Consider the following 20,301-nt stretch of genomic DNA (forward strand, 5'->3'; position numbering starts at 1 on the left):
TCCAGAGCTCCTCCACAGCTCAGGCTGAAGCTGGATGTCACCTGGTACCACCCCCCTCCCCGCGTTGGGTTTCCTCCCCTGCCCCAGCTGGGTCTCCCCTCCCCTGGGCTCCTCTGGGGAGAGCTGCTTTAATCATTAATTCACTTGCACATAGCATGGACCACCTCGATCTCTGTGTCTAGGAAACCCAACAGAGGCCAAGCGGCTGTGGAAGAGTGAGCCCTGCAAGGCAGTGTGGGGGCAGTGAGGTGGGGTCTGCATTGACCTCTGCACCCACTGGCTAATTTTGGTTAGCCTAGCTGGGGATATGGAAGGCCCATCCCTGACCTGGAGATCACAGTGCCGGCGGGCACACTAGCTTCCGCTCCTGCCTGCTTCACCCACGCAGACATCACTAAGCAATCACAGGCCTTGTTCTGAGCGCAGAGAGGATGGCAGAATCCTCCCAAGCCTGGCACTTCAGGCAACCACTAGGCCTTGGCCAGAGTTGTCAGCTGTGTCCTAAAGGGCTGGGACTTTGTCATACAAAGGTCTGTTTGAGGCTTTTATTGATAGTAAAAGTATTTGGATAAAATAACTAATAAAATAGTAATTTATACTTAGAACCATGGGCATCTTTTCTTGGTCTTAAACCCTCTTCTGCATCCCCAAGACCGACAATTTCAGTGCCAGCATCCACTGACTGCAGTAGGTAATGGTTGGTTGACTCCTTCCTGATGCTAATAACAGTCTTAATAACATGTGTTTGGTTTATTCAGAGTCCCTGCGACCTTAGGTAACTCCCGTTTATTTCAGCTGGGCCCTTAGGCAAAACCGTTCGTTCTTGTCTGACACTTAATTCCAGTTTAATCAAATTGACAGTGAGAGTCATTTGGTGCCACGGGCTGGGGCCTTGGAGGGTTTCTCTGATGGATGGCAGGATGAGGCTGAGGGGAAACCTGGCCAGGCTTGGCAGCTTCCAAAGTCCGAATGCCACCAGGAGCAGGCTGCAGACCCTGACTAAGAAGCGGGCAGAGTGAAGCGGTTGCTTCCGTCATCAGGATGACTCCTGGGGATCGGGGCTGCGGGGGTGTGCGGCTGGTCCCCATCCCCGAGGGCACAGCTGCCATGTAATTCTGACAGGGTAACGTGGACCATACCTTCCTTCCTGGTCGACCAAGCTCCCCCTGTGGATGGAGAAGACAGGTAAGCAGAGACTGCTTTGGAGGAAAAGTTCTGGAACCTGAGGGCTTGGCAAGGTCTAATGAGCTGGCATGCCCACGAGGCTAGGTGCCCTGGAGGCTCACAGCGTCCCCGCCACGTCTCCGGGCCCCACTGAGACGGACGGATGGGGTCCCACGCCCACAGTCACCATGGAGCCCATTGTCACCCTCTAAGGCAGGATTAGCGCATGCTTCGAAATCTCAACCAGAAAATCCTCAGAAACCAGGCCGGCATTACCCAGGGGAGGTGGGGGTGAAGACAGAAGTGCTTCATACCTTCTCTCCCTTTGGTCCAGTCTTGCCAGGAAGCCCGGGTGGGCCCTACATGATCAAGAAAAGAAAAGAACAAAGCCCGCATCAGCCAGAGGCAAGACGGGTGCGGGGGGCCCTGGGTGCCTTGGCTTCTCAGTAGGCAGTTCTCGCTGCAGACTCAGGGGTCCCGGCACGGCGAGAAGGATCCTACGCCCCATCCAGGCCAGGCCCATCCCTCTCCCTGGGACCCCTCTTCTTGCTTTCTCTGGGCTATTTTCAGCATCACTCTTACTGTGGTGCTCACATACCTGCTTTCTGTGATTTTCCCTTTCTCTCTGGAATTCTCGGATGGCCCAAACATCCTGAGCACTTGGCGAAGGCAACTCAAGAGACTTACGAAGGGCTATTTGCTGAACACAAGATGATTCACCACCTCTCACTTTTCCACTGCTCTTACCAAGTTTCCCTGGGACCCCGACCAGACAGAATTAGGCTTTGCTCGCAGGAGCAGCTAACACAGAAATTCCTGTGGTGGATCTCTGGGCACCAGGAAGAGCAAAAGCCTTCTGTTTTAAGATGCTTAGAGTGTGGGCAGGTGAAGAGTGCATTTTTGTCCCACTGCCCGCCCAGGGGGTGGGGCTGAGTCCAGCTCGGGGATGCCCGCGCCTGTCGCTCTGAAGCTTGGCACACACACGGCAGGATGTAGCTTCCTCTTGGTGCACGTGCCTGTGAAACCCTCAGTTGGCCAGCTGTCTGCCAAACTCCCCAGGACAGCAGAGAGGAAATCCACCAAAACCCCCAGGCCACCTCTTCATCCGCAAGATCTGCAGGTGAGCACGCCTTATGTGAACCGTGTCTGAAATAGGATTTCTGTGAAGTTTGTTCAAATGACCCACCCCAGCCAAGGGATTCCAATCCTCTCTGCACATCAGAAACCCCTGGGGGACCTTTTAAAATTCCCCAGGGACACAGGCATCCCAGGGGATTCTAATGGGCAGAAAAGTTGGGGAACCACCGCTTTTGGTTTATTCTTCTGTTTGGCGGGGGTAAGGGAGAGTTTCGCTTCCATTCTTTCTTCTTTTCCAAGCCTCAGTAATTTTTCTGTTTTCTTCAAATGGGCTGGAACTGTTTATCAGGCCATGATGCTGTCCCTAGCTCAGGGCTTCCCAAACTTTGACATGAGGGTGATTCCCCCTGGGGAGTCTTGTTAAGATGCAGGTTCTGATGAGAGGGGGTGGCGTGGGGGGAGGGAGGCTGAGATTCTGTGCTTCCAGCAAGTTCCCAGGTGCTGGCAGCTGTGGGTCCGAGGCTCCCCCTCTGCGAGGGTACAGGGTCGCCGTATTCCTGGAGCGCAGAGGTGGCTGTGGGATCCCTGGAGCCAGCCACACAGCCTCCCAGGGACCCATGTGGGCTTGCACCAGGTCAGAGAGGCTCCTGTGGGGCCGGAGACCGCGGCCTCAGGGCAGCCGGGACCCCCTTCCCGTCCCCTGGGTTCTCTGCAGGTGCAGACCACAGGAGCTGAGAAGATGGAAATCCCCCTGGGAGCTGAGCCTTGGGCACCCACCATGCATATCTGCAGGCTTCCCAGAGCCTCTGTGGCAGTTCTGGCCAGCTGTGGGTCCCAAGTCCTGCTTTCTCCAGTGCATTTAATAAACATTTACGGGGAAGCCCTGGTGGCTCAGAGGTTAAAGCGTTTGCGTGTAAGGTGGGAGACCCGGGTTCAGTCCCTGGGTTGGGAAGATGCTCTGGAGAAGGAAATGGCAACCCACTTCAGTATTCTTGCCTGGAGAATCCTATGGATGGAGGAGCCTGTAGGTTACAGTCCATGGGGTGGCAAAGAGTCGGACACGACTGAGCTTTCTTTCACTTTCTACTTCCCAGCCAAGGGATTCCAAGCCTCTCTGCACATTACAAGCTCTTGGGGACCTTTTAAACTTCCCCAGGAACATGGGCCAGGACTACACCCCAGGTACTGGCGTGGGTGGGCACAAAGCAAGGTGGGCAATGCCCCTGCTCGCAAGAGCTGGTCTGCAAGGAGCCAGACAGGGAATACTTGGGCTTTGCCTCTGATGCAGCAATTCTGTCACAACTCAACTCTGCCCCTCAGCACAAGAAGTCGCCGGAGAACAATAGACTTTAATTACAAAACATGCCGGACTACACCCCTGGCCATAGCTTGCCAACCTCAGGCACAGAGCTTGTATTTTATGGAGGCAGGGAGACCCAAGAGTCTAGGAACAAGAATAAAACTGTAACAACCTGAGAAAACTCAGCAGAGAAGGAAACCTGGCCCCTGGGTGGAGAGCGATGGGGCGGCTTCTGCGATGGAGGGCGGAGGGGCATGTCTGAGGAGGGGTCGCCTGGGTTCTGAGGGACAGAGGAGCGGGCCACGGGGACAGTCAGAGGGAAGGGCGTTCCAAACAGCTGGAGCCACAGGCAAGGCCCAAAGGCCACCACAGACTTCGGGTGGATGAGGACCCAGGACACACACCGCGGCTGCCCTGAGCGGGCTGTGACCTCGTGGGAGACACTTTGCAGGAGATATGGGTCCCCACGCGGGGCTTTGCTCCCAGGGTGAGGAGTGTGTCTTGGTCTTCCTGTGACGGGAAGCCACAGAGAGGTGACAGAATTCCTCTCTCCCATCCCCACGGTAGGCCCAGACCCCACGTCCTCCTCGACGGACCCCCTCCGCCAGGCCAGCCAGAGGGCCCACGAGTCTGTGAGACAGTCTCTGGAGGGACCCTTTGTCTGCCTAGAAAACCCTTCCGCCAGCGTTTGGCCTGCTCCTTACTCTGACCTGAGCTCTGGTGGGGAGGGGTGGGCTGGTTGGGGCCCATGTCTAGGGCTACAGTGAGTTCAGAGAATCACGTTCCCTGTTGCCCCATTTTCCTGCCCTGCATGCAGGCCCCTCTGGGTGGGGTTAACAGTTGCACTTCTGAGCGCACTTTTTCTTCTGACAACTATAACAATAACCACCCCCATCTAGGCAGTAGCTCGCCTGGTCACCTCCCACATCTGGTACTGCAAGGGAAGTTATATCCCCATTGTGCAGATGGGCACACTGAGGCTGGGAAGCAGAATTGGCCAGAGAAGAACCATGTGGTTCCTCCAGGGCAGGAAAACAACCCCAGGGTACCTGAAGAGAGGCAACTCTTCACCAGGGCTAGTGGGCGGGGGAGGGTCCCTGCCCTGAGCAGAGGACCTCAGGGGAAGGGGCTGGGGGTGCACTGGCCTGGGGGCCCAGACCTCAGGGGAAGGGCCTGGTGCACTGACCTGGGGGCCTAGACCTCTGGGGAAGGGCCCGGGGTACACTGGCCTGGGGTCCCGGACCTCAGGGGAAGGGGCTGGGGGTGCACTGACCTGGGGGCCCAGACCTCTGGGGAAGGGCCCGGGGTACACTGGCCTGGGGGCCCAGACCTCAGGGGAAGGGCCTGGTGCACTGACCTGGGGGCCTAGACCTCTGGGGAAGGGCCCGGGGTACACTGGCCTGGGGTCCCGGACCTCAGGGGAAGGGCCCAGGGTGCACTGACCTGGGGGCCCGGACCTCAGGCAGAGGGCCCGGGGTGCACTGACCTGGGGGCCTGGACTTCAGGTGAAGGGCCCCGGAGGGGACTGACCTGGGGGCCCGGAGGCCCAGATGAGCTGAGCGATCCCTGCGCACATGGGGACTGCGCCGTCTCCAGTTCCAGGATGAGATTCTTCATGTCTGGGGAGAGAAGCTTCAAGACAAGGTGATACAGGTTTTAGGTCTGACCAGGGGTGCAGAAGAAGGGTCAGCCCTGGACACAGACCTGTTCCACAGCCCTGCCCCGAGGCCAGCCATTCCCTGACTCCCCAGTGGGCGTCTCACGAAGGTGACCTCTGACTCCCAGTCTCCTTCCTCTCATCTGCTCTGAGACAAGCCTGGCTTCAGTGGATTACAGAGACAAAGCAACCACTCTGGATGGAGTTAGGAACTCACTCGGGGGCCTTTACCCAGCATCCAGGAGACCACCATGCGGCAGAAGTAAAATGAGTCACTAGTGTGTCGTCTTAAATGTTCTGGTAACCACATAAAGAGGGTGAAAGGGAATCAGTGAAATTAATTTTGATGAGGATTTTATCTTACCCAGTATATCCCCAATATTATCTCAATGTAAAAAAAAAAAAAAAACTGAGATATTTTGAGTCATTATAAAAGGCATTCAGTGTGTGTTTTATACTCAGCACATCTCAGTTGGAACTGGCCACATGGGGCCAGAGGCTAGTGTATTGGACAGCATGGGTCTAAGAGGTCCTGGAAAGATCCGAGCATGATGAGCCCCTGGAATGCCTTCCAGCTCAGCTTCCCCCATCCTGCTCTTTCCCTGCCTTCCCCTCCCTTTCCCCAGATCCGTTCCCCCTCTCAGGACTGTTCCTTGTGGATAAGGGTGAAAGAAGGAAATTTCACACGCTCAGGGAGAAGACAGAACAAGAGGGGGAAACTCCACGTCTGAGCCGCAGACAGGAGCCCAGAAAGTTAGCAGTTCACCTCAGTGTCTCTGAGGATACAGGACCCTTGCTGTCTGCCTGCTGGCCAGCTGAACGACCCAGCCCCGCTCCTGCTTGAGGTGGGGGGCGTGCAGAGAGCCGGCCCCTGAGGACGGCCCCAGGAGGAGCCCCCGCCCGGCGGAGGGGGCGCCCCGGGACCCGACAGTCAGCGGTACTCACCGGGCCCCGGCCCCCTCGGAAGAAGGGTGGCGGGAACAGCGGGGGCGGCGGGGGCGTCAGCAGGCAGCATGCTCGGGGGCCGCCGCGCCTCTTCTGATCCAGGCCAGGCAGGGCTGCTAGGAGGAAACCCCCCGGCTCGTTAGTGTGGGGCCTGCGTCAGGGCCTCTGGGTGCCCACTGTGCCCAGGGAGGGGGGCTGCTCTCACTTGCTGACCACTGGGCAGGAGCGCCACCCCTGCCTATCCCTGTCAGGGCCCTCCCCACCTCGCCAGGTAGGTGAGCGGGCACTGCAGCCGCTGGGGCCACCAGGAGGCCAGGCTCCTTCTCCAGACGCTGACGGTCACTTTGTAGATGGGACAGAGAACAGACGGTTCAAACAGACCCGCCAGGGGCCCCTTCTCTCAGCTGGGGAGAAGGCAGGCTCTGCTCACACCCTTGACACGTGCCTGCAAGGAACATTTTCGTGGGGGAGGCAGTGCCCCGGGGCCAAGATGTCAAGCATCTGTTTGACTCCAGACTCTACACAGACATTCAGGTCACCAGAGCTCACAGGAGAGCTACAGGCTAAAGTCTTCAGACACAGGAGTGAGATGACGAGGGGGCCCTGGATCCTTGCAGCTTCACGGTCAGGCGTGCAACGTTAGCACACGTTCAGTGCTGAGGTGGTCCTGGCAGAAAGGACACAGATCCCCGGGGATTCCTGCACCACCCGGGTGGAGATCCCGAACTCCCCAGCCTCCAGGAGCCCCTTCAGCTCCTGCACAGTCTCTACCCTGCTCCCTGCCCACCGCCCTGGCTCCCAGCCTGGGGGAGTCCTTGTGGCTGTATTTGAGCCTCGAATGAACGTCAGCTCTCGTGTGCTGCTTTGGCCCGACATCGCATCTGTGAGGGGTATCCTGATCGCTGCTTGTCATCGTCACACTGCTGAACAGAGTCCCCCTGTGGGACACGACCACAACCCTCTTATCCATCCTGCTACTGCTGAACACTGGGTCAACACGGCTACATGCCTGCCAGACTGGCTAAACTGAGAAGGCCAGAACGTAACATTTGTCAGCAAGGGTGTGGTACAACCAGAATTCTCTCATTGGCTGGTGGGAGAGAAAATGGCCTCAACTGGAAAACTCACCGCATCGTCTCCTAAAGCCGAATGCAGCCACATCCGATGGCTTGGCAACTCTCCTGCCTGTGTGTTCACCCATGGAAAAGTGGACGCGTGTTCACCCAAACACACGCCCTACACGAACATTGCCCAGAGCTGTTGATTTTCCAGCGCCCCGTCCTGGTCTCGTGACGGCATCTCCTTGTCCATCCCTTCTCCAAATCTCTGACCTCGCAGAACATGGGTGGGTTGCTTGTCACACCCCTCTGCCCTGAAACCAGTTTTCAGATTTGTCTCCCGGGGACAGTGCTTGTCTTTCCTGTCCACCCTGTGATCCGAGGGCTGACCCAACCTCAGGCCGGCAGCGGGAGCTTCCCAGAAGGCCCGCAGTGTGGGCTGCCTGTCTCAGCTCCAGCACCCCGGGAATCACTGCTCACACCTACACCCTTGAATCCGGCGGAGGAGCAGCCCTCTGTCTGGACCAGTGGTCCTCAGTCCCCTCAGACGCAAGGCCCCATTGGTAAGAAGTATCTTTAAAGACCCCTTTGTTATCCTAAAATAAAATTCAAAAATAAGGCAACATACCTGTGCCATTTAAAAATCAACGTAACGCTCTGAATGTAACATAAAAGAGAGCTCTCAGAAAAGTGATTTGTGATATAACAATGCATGTTTTGATACACATATTTTGTTGAGCACTAGCATGTCAGAAAACTCGATGACCTAGTTAGATGCTCGTGCCTGCGTGTGAAACCATACTGAGCGCAAAGTCTACTAACATAAGGTGCGGTATCTGCACCGCAAATGCTTCAAGTGAGGTGCCCACTGTGAGATGCGATTTTTCTCAAATGAGGAAAAATACTGCGTAAAATCCCAACCAAACAAAGCACAGTCGCTACTCAGCAGTTATCTGAGAAAACTCAGTTTCATACTATAGCAGTTCAACAAATATTGATGTGAAAGAGCATTAGCTCCTAGGATGAGATAATTATGAAAGGTATGCATCTTCCATTTGACATTTCACAGTCGTGTGGGGCGTGGGACACGCATGATGCTGTCCCACTGCAGGAAACCCCTCAGCTCAGCTGTTGTGACAACTGAAAATGAAAATTCCTAACAAGGCCCCATGAAACGTTCCCTGAAATAAATTGTGCCAGTGATTTCTTTGGTCAGTCTCCCAAGGCAATAGAAATAAAAGCAAAAATGAACAAATGAGACTTAACCAAACTAATAAGCTTTGGCGCAGCAAAGGAAACCATACACAAAACAAAGACAACCTGCAGAATGGGAGAAAATATTTGCAAATGATGCGACCAACAGGGATTAATCTCCAAAATATACAAGCAGCTCATACAACTCAATAACAAAAAACAAACAACCCAATCAAAAAATGGACGGAAGACCTAAACAGACATTTCTCCAAAGAAGACATCCAGATGGCCAATAGGCACGGGAAAAGATGCTGAACATCACTAGTTGCTAGAGAATGCAAATCAAAACTGCAGTGAGGTATCACTTCACACCAGTCAGAATGACCACCATAAAAAAGTATACAAGTAATAAATGCCGGAGGGGGTGTGGGGAAAAGGGAACACTACTACCCTGTTAGTGGGGTAAATGAGTGCAGTCATGGAGAACAGTACGGAGGTTCCTTAAAGAAGTAACAATAGAACTACTATGTGACCTGGCAATCCTACTCTTGGGCATATATCCAGAGAAAACTCTGATTCAAAGAGATACACGTACCCCAGTGTCACTTTCACGCATTGGAGAAGGAAATGGCAACCTACTCCAGTGCTCTTGCCTGGAGAGTCCCAGGGATGGCAGAGCCTGGTGGGCTTCCGTCTGTGGAGTTGCACAGAGTCGGACACGACTGAAGCGACTTAGCAGCAGCAGCAGCAGCAGTGTTCGTAGTGGCCAGTGTGTTTAGTGGCATAGTGTTTACAATGGCCAAGACATGGAAGTGACCTAAAAGTCCATCGACTGAGGAGTGGATAAAGACAGGATTTGAACTCTGGTCCCAGAGTCCTTTCTGCTGATCTGGACTGACTGTGGGTGCAAATGGAGGTCCTGTGGTGTATTTATACAATGGAATATTAGCCCTAAAAGAGAATGAAATGATGCCATTTGCAGCAGCATAAATGGCCCTAGAGAATGTCATATTAAGTGAATTAAGTCAGAGAAAGACAAATATCATATAATACTATTTATGAAGTGAAAGTGAGAGTCGCTTGCTTGTGTCAGACTCTTTGGAACCCCATGGACTATACAGTCCATGGAATTCTCCAGGCCAGAATACTGGAGGGGGTAGCCTTTCTCTTCTCCAGCGATATTCCCAACACAGACATCAAACCCAGGTCTCCCACATTGCAGGCAGGTTCTTTACCAGCTTAGCCACAAGGGAAGCCCAATATTACTTATAATATTATATGTGGAATCTAAAAAATGAAACAAATGAACTTATTTATTAATACAAAACAGACTCACAGAGAAAACAAATTTATGGTTACCAAACAGGAAAGGGAGAAGAATAAATTAGGAGTCTAGAATTAGAAAAACTGTACAGAAATGTCTTAATGACCCAGATAACCACGATGGTGTGGTCACTCACCTAGAGTCAGACATCCTGGAGTGTGAAGTCAAGAGGGCCTTAGGAAGTATCACTATGAACAAAGCTAGTGGAGGTGATGGAATTCCAGTTGAGTTGTTTCAGATCCTGAAAGATGATGCTGTGAAAGTGCTGCACTCAATATGCCAGCAAATTTGGAAAACTCAGCAGTGGCCACAGGACTGAAAATGGCCAGTTTTCATTATGATATCAAAGAAGGGTAATGCCAAAGAATGCTTAAACTACCACACAATCGCACTCATTTCACATGCTAATAAGGCAATGCTCAAAATCCTTCAAGCGAGGCTTCAACAGCAAGTGAACCAGGAACCTCCAGGTGTACAAGATGGATTTAGAAAAGGCAGAGGAACCAGAGATCAAATTGCCAATATCCACTAGATCATAGAAAAAGCAAGAGAATTCCAGAAAAGCATCGATTTCTGCTTTATTGACTATTCCAAAGCCTTTGACTATGTGGCTCACAATAAACTGTGGAAAATTCTTCAAAAGATAGGAATATCAGACCACCTTACCTACCTCCTGAGAAACCTGTATGTAGGTCAAGAAATGACAGTTAGAACCAGACATGGAACAATGGACTAGATCAAAACTGGGAAAGGAGTATGTCAAGGCTGTATATTGTCACCCTGCTTATTTACCTTCTATGCAGAGTACATCATGAGAAACTCTGGACTGGAAGAAGCACAAGCTGGAATCAAGATTGCCGGGAGAAATATCAATAACCTCAGATATGCAGATGATACCACGCTTATGGCAGAAAATGAAGAGGATATAGAGCCTCTTGATGAAAGTGAAAGGAGAGTGAAAAGCTGGCTTAAGACTCGACATTCAGAAAGTTAAGATAATGGCATCCAGTCCCATCACTTCATGGCAAATAGATGGGTAAAAAACAGAAACAGTGACAGACTTTATTTTCTTGGGCTCCAAAATCACTATGGTGACTGCAGCCATGAAATTAAAGACGCTTGCTCCTTGGAAGAAAAGCTATGACAAACCTACGGAGCATATTTAAAAGCAGAAAGATTACTTTTCCAGCAAAGGTCCGTATAGTCAAAGCTCTGGTTTTTACAGTAGTCATGTATGGATGTGAGAGTTGGACTAAAAGACAGCTGAGCACTGAAGAATTGACACTTTTGAACTGTGGTGTTGGAGAAGACTCCTGAGAGTCCCACGGGCATCTCGCAAGAGGGGGCGAGGAAGCATTTATTCTAGGAGTGGGGCTCTGCTACATGATGCTGGGGGGCCGCCTATGGGGAAGCCCAGTCCACCATGGCTCTGGACTGACAGCCGCAGCCTCTCCTTTGCCCTCGCCCGGCCTCGGTGGACGGCCAGGGCTGAGCTCTGGTTGTCCACGTGGCCTCTCCCAGCCAGGGGCACCTGCAGGCAGCTCACGAAGCATTGCTCATCACTCCTGTCTCCAGATCGTCCAGGCCCCGGGGCCTCTGCAGCCCGCACCCTGCATGGCCCCCACCCCAGTGGAAGACCCTGGCTCCGTCAGAGCCCCAGCCCAGGCCTCCCCCTGGACGTGGGCGCTCCCCTGGCAAACACACTGTGGCTGCTGCTCCCCCTGTTAACACTTCTGCAGGGGCTGCCCCCGGCCCTACCCTAGACCCCCTTCATTTTCAGCAGGTGAGGACCATCTATTTCTGCCTGCCCCCCGCGCCCCGCCCCCAGCTCCCTGGAGAAGTTTGTTTTTAGCACCATCTAGTTTATTTCCAGCTCATTCCAGCTCAGAATATTTCCATCAGGTGGACGTGTTTGGGAACAGCTTCCCGCTCCCCCCCGCCACCCTCCCCTCCCAGTCACTAAGACAGGACTTCACACGTCTATTTTGGGGTCATCTGAGTGGCCTGCGGGTCTCTTTGGACAAGGCTGCCTCCATGGAATTGTGTCTGAGCTCAGGTCCAGCCTGGAAAGCCCCAGAGGCTCTGTTGTAATGGAAAACATCGCGCATGTGTGTGTGTGTGTGCATGTGTGTGTGTGCGCGCGCGCATGGGGCCTGCAGAAACCTTGGTGCTCCACAAGGCTTAGCCCTGTGTGTGTGTGTCTGTGTGCGTGTGTGCATGGGGCCTGCAGAAACCTTGGTGCTCCACAAGGCTTAGCCCTGTGTGTATGTGTGTGTCTGTGTGTGCGTGTGTGCATGGGGCCTGCAGAAACCTTGGTGCTCCACAAGGATTAGCCCTCTGTGTGTGTGTGTGTGTGTGTGTGTGTGTGTGTGTGTGTGTATGCATGGGGCCTACAGAAACCTTGGTGTTCCACAAGGCTTAGCCCTGTGTGTGTGTGTGTCTGTGTGTGTGTGTGTGCATGGGCCTACAGAAACTTTGGTGCTCCACAAGGATTAGCCCTCTGTGTGTGTGTGTCTGTGTCTGTGCGTGTGTGCATGGGGCCTACAGAAACCTTGGTGCTCCACAAGGCTTAGCCCTGTGTGTGTGCATGTGTGTGTGTGCATGGGGCCTGCAGAAACCTTGGTGCTCCACAAGGATTAGCCCTCTGTGTGTGTGTGTGTGTGTGTGTGCGTGTGTGCATGGGGCCTACAGAAACGGTGTTCCACAAGGCTTAGCCCTGTGTGTGTGTGTGTGTGTGTGTGCATGGGGCCTACAGAAACTTTGGTGCTCCACAAGGATTAGCCCTCTGTGTGTGTGTGTGTGCATGGGGCCTACAGAAACCTTGGTGTTCCACAAGGCTTAGCCCTGTGTGTGTGTGTGTGTGTGTGTGTGTGTGTGTGTGTGCATGGGGCTTGCAGAAACCTGTGTGCTCAACCAGGCTTAGCTCCAGGAAATGCCAACCTCCAGGGAATCTCGGGAGTGCCCACCTTGACACATAGACACGGGAGTTCCACTGTGTGTGGCTCAGCTGTGCCAAATCCTGGGTGGGGACAATCCTGGGTGTGACACAGGCTTTTGCAAACTTTGAGGGGTGTTTCCCTTTGCTGTTGTTGATGCCATCTTTGCCCTTTGAACAAAATACCTCCTTGAGTCTTGGAAAGTAATTCACTCAGACCTACGCTTGGAAACTCAGGGACTTGGATCACAGTGTGAATCCAGGCACAAGGGGCCATGGGGCCTGGCGCAACTCCCCACTGCCACCTGAGACTCAGTTTCCCCAACTGCACCACATGGGATTTGGCCCAAACCCCCTCCAGAGTGCTTTCTCACCCATGGCGAACCCCAGCATCACCACCATCTGGGCCATCTGGGTCTCACTCACTAGACCAGCCCAGCCGCAGGGCACTAGAGACGGCTTCCTCTGTTTCTGCCTCCTTATTTTGCATCAAGTGGCACAGGAAAGAAGTGACCAAACTTTCTCCCTTTGCAGGTTGGGGAAATTGTAGGTGCAGCCACATGCTACCTGCAGCTGCTGGCGCTCAGCCTGCTCTTCCCGCCCCTCTGCAGCTCATCTGCCTGGTGGAACATGCACTCACAGGACCTGAGGCATGGAGAGCAGAAGGCACACATTCACAGCATCCCTAGGGCTTCTGACATGAGTCGGAAGGCTCAGTGGCAGCCCCGTTCTCTCAGCCCGCCTGCCTGCCAGCTGCCTGCTTTCCCCTGATGCACGGATTCCAGACCAGACTGCACCCCGCAGTTTGGCTTCAACCCCACTCACATCACATGCGCCTTGAGACACAAATTCTGACCCTAGGTTTTGAAGACATTTGCACTTCTCTGAAAGACCACGTTAAAGTCATGGGATGGCAGTGAGCCACAGGACCTGGCCTGGAGAGGGCTGGAGAACCTCTCTGCCACCCATGCCCGGGTGGCCCCGGACCACAGGGTACCATGCTGCTTCAGAGCCAAGGGGGCAGCTGCCAGCCTGCCACCCAGGGTCACCGGAGGGGCACACACAATCGTGGGAGCCAAGATCGCACGAACTCCAACATCAAACCCCTTTACACAGCAATTCCGACACCAGCGGAGGACTTGGAGATTTAAAGGCTGCTGGAAGTTCCCCAGAACAACTTGGCTTTCCAAGAGTCTTTTTTTTTTTTCCAAGGCAACACCCAACACAAACACACACACACACACACACACACACAACTCACCCAAACAGCAAGCCGAGTAACAGAGCAGTCCTGAAACAGTGAGCAGATGAGCGAGGCTGAGGGGTGGGCCGGTCATCGCGGGCAGGGCCCAGGCGCACTGGCAGTGGGCACCCTCTGGAGGCCAGCTGAGAGTCGTCACGCCCCCAGCTCTGCCAGCACCTGCCCTGCTGGGCATCTGGTGGGGGGAGCTGGCCAATCCCTGCCTCTGCCCCAGAGGCCAGGGGTCTGGAGGCCAGTCCTGAGCTCCCGGGAACAGGAAGAAGGAGGCAGGGTTCTCGCCGCTCAGGAGCTTGCACTGGGCAGTTGGGGGGTGGGGTGGTGGCTTGGGAGAGAAAGAGCATCCTGAGAGCACCAGGGGAGGAGGTGGAGTTGGGAGCCCGGGATACTGACGCCCCTGCAGCAGACAGGAGGCAGAGGGTCAGCCGTCGAACAGGCTGCCCTTGATCCTGGCAAGCCTGACAGGGCCGGGCTCACTGCCACCCCCTCCATGAGGGGACGGGCTGGGGCGGTCTGCCCGCCTCCACTCCAGGGAGGCTCTTTGGTCTTTGCTGCTCCACCATGTCTGTGCCAAAGTGCTGCCAACAGAGCTAATCATAATTTTAAAATATGTATATTTTTCAAAGAGCCAACAGAGCAAACTGTTTCTAGGTGAAGCCTTCCTGTAAGATGATAAAGTGATATATACCAGATACGTGTGGAAATCTGACACTTGATAGGCACCCAGTGCACAAACACGTGCACACACACACGCACACATGATATTCTAGATCACAGAAGCAGTAAGCACGGTTGTTTAAATCAACTTAGTGAAGACCATGAGCTACAGCTGCTGCTGCTGCTGCTAGGTCGCTTCAGTCGTGTCCGACTCTGTGCGACCCCATAGACGGCAGCCCACCAGGCTCCCCCATCCCTGGGATTCTCCAGGCAAGAACACTGGATTGGGTTGCCACTTCCTTCTCCAATGCATGAAAGGGAAAAGTGAAAGTGAAGTCGTGTCTGACTCTTAGTGACCCCATGGATTGCAGCCCACCAGGCTCCTCCGTCCACGGGATTTTCCAGGCAAGAGGACTGGAGTGGGGTGCCGTTGCCTTCTCCATGAGCTATAGCAGGAGTCAGCACAGTTTGTCTGGAAAGGGCCGGAGAGGAAGTGTTTTAGGCTCCGTGGGCAGCCTCTGCTGCACTGCACCCCCGCCATCACGCGTGAAAACAGCACAGACATCACAGGCAGCGGGCATGTGGCCACGCTGCCCTGGAACGTTATTCACAAAAGTAGGAGGCAAGCTGGCCTTGGCTCCGAGGCTGTAGTTTGCCGACCACTGAGCTACACCCATCAAAAGAAAGGATACTTCTTGTGTTTGTCCATTCATTCATCGACTGTTTCATTCATTCAGGAACACACAGAGGATGAGTGCCAAATGCCTGCCAGACACGTTGACAAGACACAGTCCCTGCCTTCAGTACATGTCATGAGCCTTTGTGGAAAGAGTCAAGCCCTGGAGCCAGGCAAACCTGGGCTGGAGCCCTGCTTTTGCCTCTGTCTGAACTTAAAGTTTCAGAGCCTTAGCTTACTTCTCTGTTGAGAGGGTAGGGAGAAGTGAACCTAGTTCATTTGTTGTGAGGATAAGAGCAAGGCTTATGGAGTTCCTGTGGAATAGGGACTCTTTCGTCGATATTTTCATAGATAACTATGAAAATATGAGGTGGAAAATTAAAAGCGGTTGACATGGGGCTCCTTCCATCCTAGGAGGAAGTGATGCATACCAGCTGGGTCAAGGGATGCAAGAGAGAAATCAAGGAAAGCTTCCTGGAAGAGGTGGCATTTGAGCTGAGCTTTGAAATTGGAGAAGATCTGCTGGTACCATGATGGGAAGAGCTAGGGAGGAGAGGGCTCTGTTCGTCTCTGGGGCATTTCTCTCTGTTGGCAGAAACATCAGGAAATTCTGTACAGAGGGCTGTGGCAGAAAGGTCATCTACGCCCCCTTTACCCAGATTTCCTGGAGCTGGGTTATGTTACTGCAGCTCTTCAGTTTTTCAAACCTCATTTCAAACACCCTCAGAGACAGAAGTTTTGCCAGTTTAAGTATCCGAAGCATTTAGTTTTTACCATTCCACGTCAAACGTCTCCAGAATTTTATACAAGGAAACCGCTCAGCTATACTGTTTTATTATTGTCAAAACAAAGGTGACTGCCCCGAGGACCGCCGAGGTCCTGTCCAGCCCTGCTGGTGTCCACATCTCTGCTCTGGACCTAATGTCTCAGGCTCCCAGGGTCTCTTTCTGTCTCTTTCCTGCCTCAGCCCCACACCCTCTCTGTCTCCTATCTCTCAGACTTTGTCTCACTCTCTCTGTCTCTCCAGGCACTAACAGTTGAATTTCCTTGAGTCAAATGGCCTGGAGGTGTGCTCATTACCTGGCTGCCCCTCAGTCAGGTGTGCCATCCTGGGAGGAGGGTCCTGGTCTCCAGCCCTGGTGTGACAGTAACGTGGGGCGTGGCTTTGGACAACTCCCTTCTGTGCTCAGGGCTGGTCTTCCCACGTGTAAGTTCAGTTCAGTTCAGTCGCTCAGTTGTGTCCGACTCTTTGCGACCCCATGAATCACAGCACGCCAGGCCTCCCTGTCCATCCCCATCTCCCGGAGTTCACTCAGACTCACGTCCATCGAGCCCGTGATGCCATCCAGCCATCTCATCCTCGGTCATCCCCTTCTCCTCCTGCCCCCAATCCCTCCCAGCATCAGAGTCTTTTCCAATGAGTCAACTCTTCGCATGAGGTGGCCAAAGTACTGGAGCTTCAGCTTTAGCATCATTCCCTCCAAAGAAATCCCAGGGTTCATCTCCTTCAGAATGGACTGGTTGGATCTCCTTGCAGTCCAAGGAACTCTGAAGAGTCTTCTCCAACACCACAGTGCAAAAGCATCAATTCTTTGGCACTCAGCCTTCTTCACAGTCCAACTCTCACATCCATACATGACCACAGGAAAAACCAAAGCCTTGACTAGATGGACCCTAGTCAGCAAAGTAATGTCTCTGCTTTTGAATATACTATCTAGGTTGGTCATAACTTTTCTTCCAAGGAGTAAGCGTCTTTTAATTTCATGGCTGCAGTCACCATCTGTAGCCCAAAAATGTGTAAAATGGAGTGAAACAGGAGGGAAGGGGGCCGAGCACACCTTTAAAAGAATGGCATAGCCCGAGGACACGACATTCCATTTGATTAGATCCAAATGGGTCCAAGATGGCAGAAGATTTGACTTCCAGTAGACCTTGACCCTCAGTACACGCTCACTGTAACATATCTGAAAGCTAAGTGACTCACCTAGAGGCACCAAGACGTTTCTGAGGCCAACCACCAAAGACCAAAGAGTAGGTGGTGGCCCAATTCCTGGAAATCCTCACCCTTCCCCCGAAATAGGTGGAATAATCCTCCCACCCAGTAGCCTATGAAATTACCCAGCCCATGAAAACTGTCATATGTTGAGCCACTCTTTTTCTCTGGGTTGGCCCACGCTGTGGAGTGTGTTTCTCTCTAAATAGATCTACTTCTTACCTATCACTTTGTCTCTCATTGAATTCTTTCTTTGATGAGAAAGAACCTGAGCTCCATTACATGCTGAAACCAGGTATGCAATCTCAGCTGGAAGACAGTGTGGGTTCTGGCCGGGTTTGAGTCCTGGCCCATGGGTTTGAGTCACAGTCTGTTTAATGGTTTCAGGAGCATTGGACCAGAGGTGGTCTAAGCCTGTTCCAGCCCCAGCTTCTCCCAGGGGAGGCAAATCCCAAGACACAAACGGCCCTCCATGAGGGCCCAGGGCCAGGGCGGAGGGCCATGTTCCTCTCCTCTCCCCTGGAAAGCAGTTCTTGCCTTCAAGGCAGCCGGCCTGTGCCTCAGCCTTTCAAAGGCCCAAGCACCAGCCCACTCAGTGGAGTTGCCTGCAAAATCTAATTCATAATAAAAGTTTCCAGGGCCTTCCTGCAGCTGGTGTCAGCAGGTGCCATCTTCACAGTCGTTTGTCTTAATTTCAGCTCTGGGATTTATCAGCCAGGCCAGAAGACCCTTCTGGAATACTGCCACCTCGGGCACCAGGCCAGTGCGCCTGTCCCCACTGTGGCACGCACAGGCCTGCTTCCTGCTGAGCCCACCAGAGCGGGGTCTGCCATGCATCTCCCCATCCGCCACCCCTGCATAACTCCCACCCTTGCTGCCCAGAGAGACTGTGCAGCCTGGCTAACTTGGCACCCTTCCCAAGGACCCAGGTGCCCAAAAGAGGCCAGAGGGCCTGGGTTCTCCCTTCTCACCGCCAGACATGCTCACCTTGACCAAACTTTGGTCAGGCTCTGAACCGGGCCCCCACCCTGGGCTTCCTTGTCAGCCTGCTGAGTCCTGTTTTTGCAAGAATTGTCTAAGTCAGTTTTGAGAGACTCCCCACCCTTGACATTTTCTCACCCTTGACATCTGATCAAATTCCTCATCTCCACCCCCATACCCTTGATATCTCATCACGTGGCCTGCCTTTGGCAAGAATGTTCTTAAGTGGCTTTAGATGGATCCCCTACCCTTGGGATCTCTCGGTAATTTTCCACATACCAACCTCCCAACCTGCTCTTCGACTACAAATCATCACATTAAACAATTCCTGTTTAATTCGGAATTGAACCCACTCTCTCTTCTCTTGGGCTTCCCTGGGGGCTCAGCTGATAAAGACTCTGCCTGCAATACAGGAGACCTGGGTTTGATCCTTGGGGTGCAAAGATCCCCTGGGGAAGGGAATGGCAACCCACCGCAGTATTCTTGGGATTCCCTGGGGGCTCAGCTGATAAAGAATCCACCTGCAATATGAGAGACCTGGGTTTGATCGCTGGGTCGGAAAGATCCCCTGGAGAAGGGCATGGCAGCCCACTCCAGTATTCTTGCCTGGAGAATCCCATGGACAGAGGAACCTGGAGGTCGCAAAGAGTTGGACACGACTGAGTGACTAACACACTACTGTGTGCCAAGCCCTTGCTGTGCCACCAGGATGGAGGGACAGACATGCCCGCAGCCTGGCCTCTGGAGGGCAAAGGGCTTTCATCTCCTCTGCTAGCTCCAACGGCTGGTACCAACTTCCTGGGATGCTGTGTTAAGAAGGACTCGGAGGAAAGAGGGCTTCCCTGAGATGGGAAGAGGGAGCATCTCGGCTGAGGCCGGCTGGGCCTCCTTCAGCAAAAGCTCTCCTCATGGAACAGTGACAACACCAGAGTCAGCACGTCCCACACTTTATGACACTGAGTCCCCAGGGGACAATCATCTCCGATTTACAAAGGAGGAGCCGGGTCACTTGGTCCAGCTAGAAGAGCAGGTGGAGGTGGGGGGAGGTCAGAGTTCAACAGGACTCTCATGCAGCCCTGGGAGAAGGTGGCCTCCTGAGGGTGGTCCCCAGCCCCAGGGATGGCTCCCCGCCAGACCACCCTAACTCTCTCCGGCTCCTCTCTGCTCTGGCAGTGCAGGTGGCGCCCCCTCCACCCTGACCTGGCCCTTCCCTGGGGGTGGACTCTCAACCCGCAGCTGCTGACTTGACATTCCAGGACCTCCTCCGAATTGGGGCAGAGAAGGCTGGTACTTCCCCAGGAGGTGAGCTTCCCTTTCCATGGGACAGAGCTGTCCCTGAGAAGTGGTGGCAATGCCCAGTGCCCCCTCAGTGAGGGGCAGGTGGCCACATGACTCTTCCTGCTGATGGCTCTGGTGATGTGAGGGCCGGTACAGAAAGTGTCCGCATCCCTGAATGCCAGCGAGGAGGCCGGCCGCCTCTGACCAGAGCCTCTGGGCTCTTGAACAAGCAGGAGGTAAATTTTCACCAGGCAGAGTCACTGGTATGCTGGCATTTGTCACAGCATACATCACTAAGCCGAATCGGTGCAAGGCGCTAACCAGGGGAACGTTCGTGACTCTGCAGCGCCCTTTCCTGGTCCCCACACACGCTGTGTGTGCCCGCATCACCAGACTCATCTCCAGATGAGCCGCAAGACCTAAGGAGGCACCTGAAGACACACACAGCCTGATCTTGAAGACGTCGGTTGAATCCAGGTGCCTGACCCTGGAGACTTCTGGACGTCTGGCGACCAGCATGAAGTGCCGACCCCGCTCCACACCCCCACGTGCAGGGGAGAACCAGCAGGGAGCCTCAGAGAAGTGCAGTGTGTCCTAACCAGGCGGGCTTGGGGGCACTCACACCCAGTCCCCGGTCTCTCTAACCAAACCTCACGATCGCTCATCTTCAGGTTCTGGTTTTCTGGTTGGTAAGTGCACATGAGCAGGCAATTTACTAGTCAGCTGCCTCCCTGACTATCCCAACCGCAGAGAGGGCACAGTCACGCACGCATCTACCTTCTCTGTGGAATAGTTTACTCTTCA

The 20,301-nt window shown here is 53.8% G+C and overlaps 1 protein-coding gene across 3 annotated transcripts in view; it reads right to left on the reverse strand.

Annotated features, from left to right (window-relative positions):
* COLQ (collagen like tail subunit of asymmetric acetylcholinesterase) overlaps positions 1-20,301 on the reverse strand; it is a 65,586-nt gene that overhangs the window by 26,548 nt on the left and 18,737 nt on the right. The window contains exons 1-5 of one of the 3 annotated variants that reach the window (XM_068973575.1): positions 13,916-13,991; positions 6,144-6,256; positions 5,072-5,173; positions 1,479-1,523; positions 1,140-1,166 (exon numbers count right to left, since the gene is read on the reverse strand). In XM_068973575.1, the coding sequence (XP_068829676.1) occupies positions 1,140-1,166; positions 1,479-1,523; positions 5,072-5,173; positions 6,144-6,256; positions 13,916-13,991 (363 nt within the window). Of the gene's footprint in view, positions 1-1,139; positions 1,167-1,478; positions 1,524-5,071; positions 5,174-6,143; positions 6,257-13,915; positions 13,992-20,301 lie in introns of those variants that run through there. The other 2 variants (XM_068973572.1, XM_068973580.1) reach the window with 2 other exon arrangements.

This window comes from Capricornis sumatraensis, chromosome 1 (assembly GCF_032405125.1).
Source record: "Capricornis sumatraensis isolate serow.1 chromosome 1, serow.2, whole genome shotgun sequence".
In the NCBI taxonomy this organism is placed as follows: Eukaryota; Metazoa; Chordata; class Mammalia; order Artiodactyla; family Bovidae; genus Capricornis; species Capricornis sumatraensis.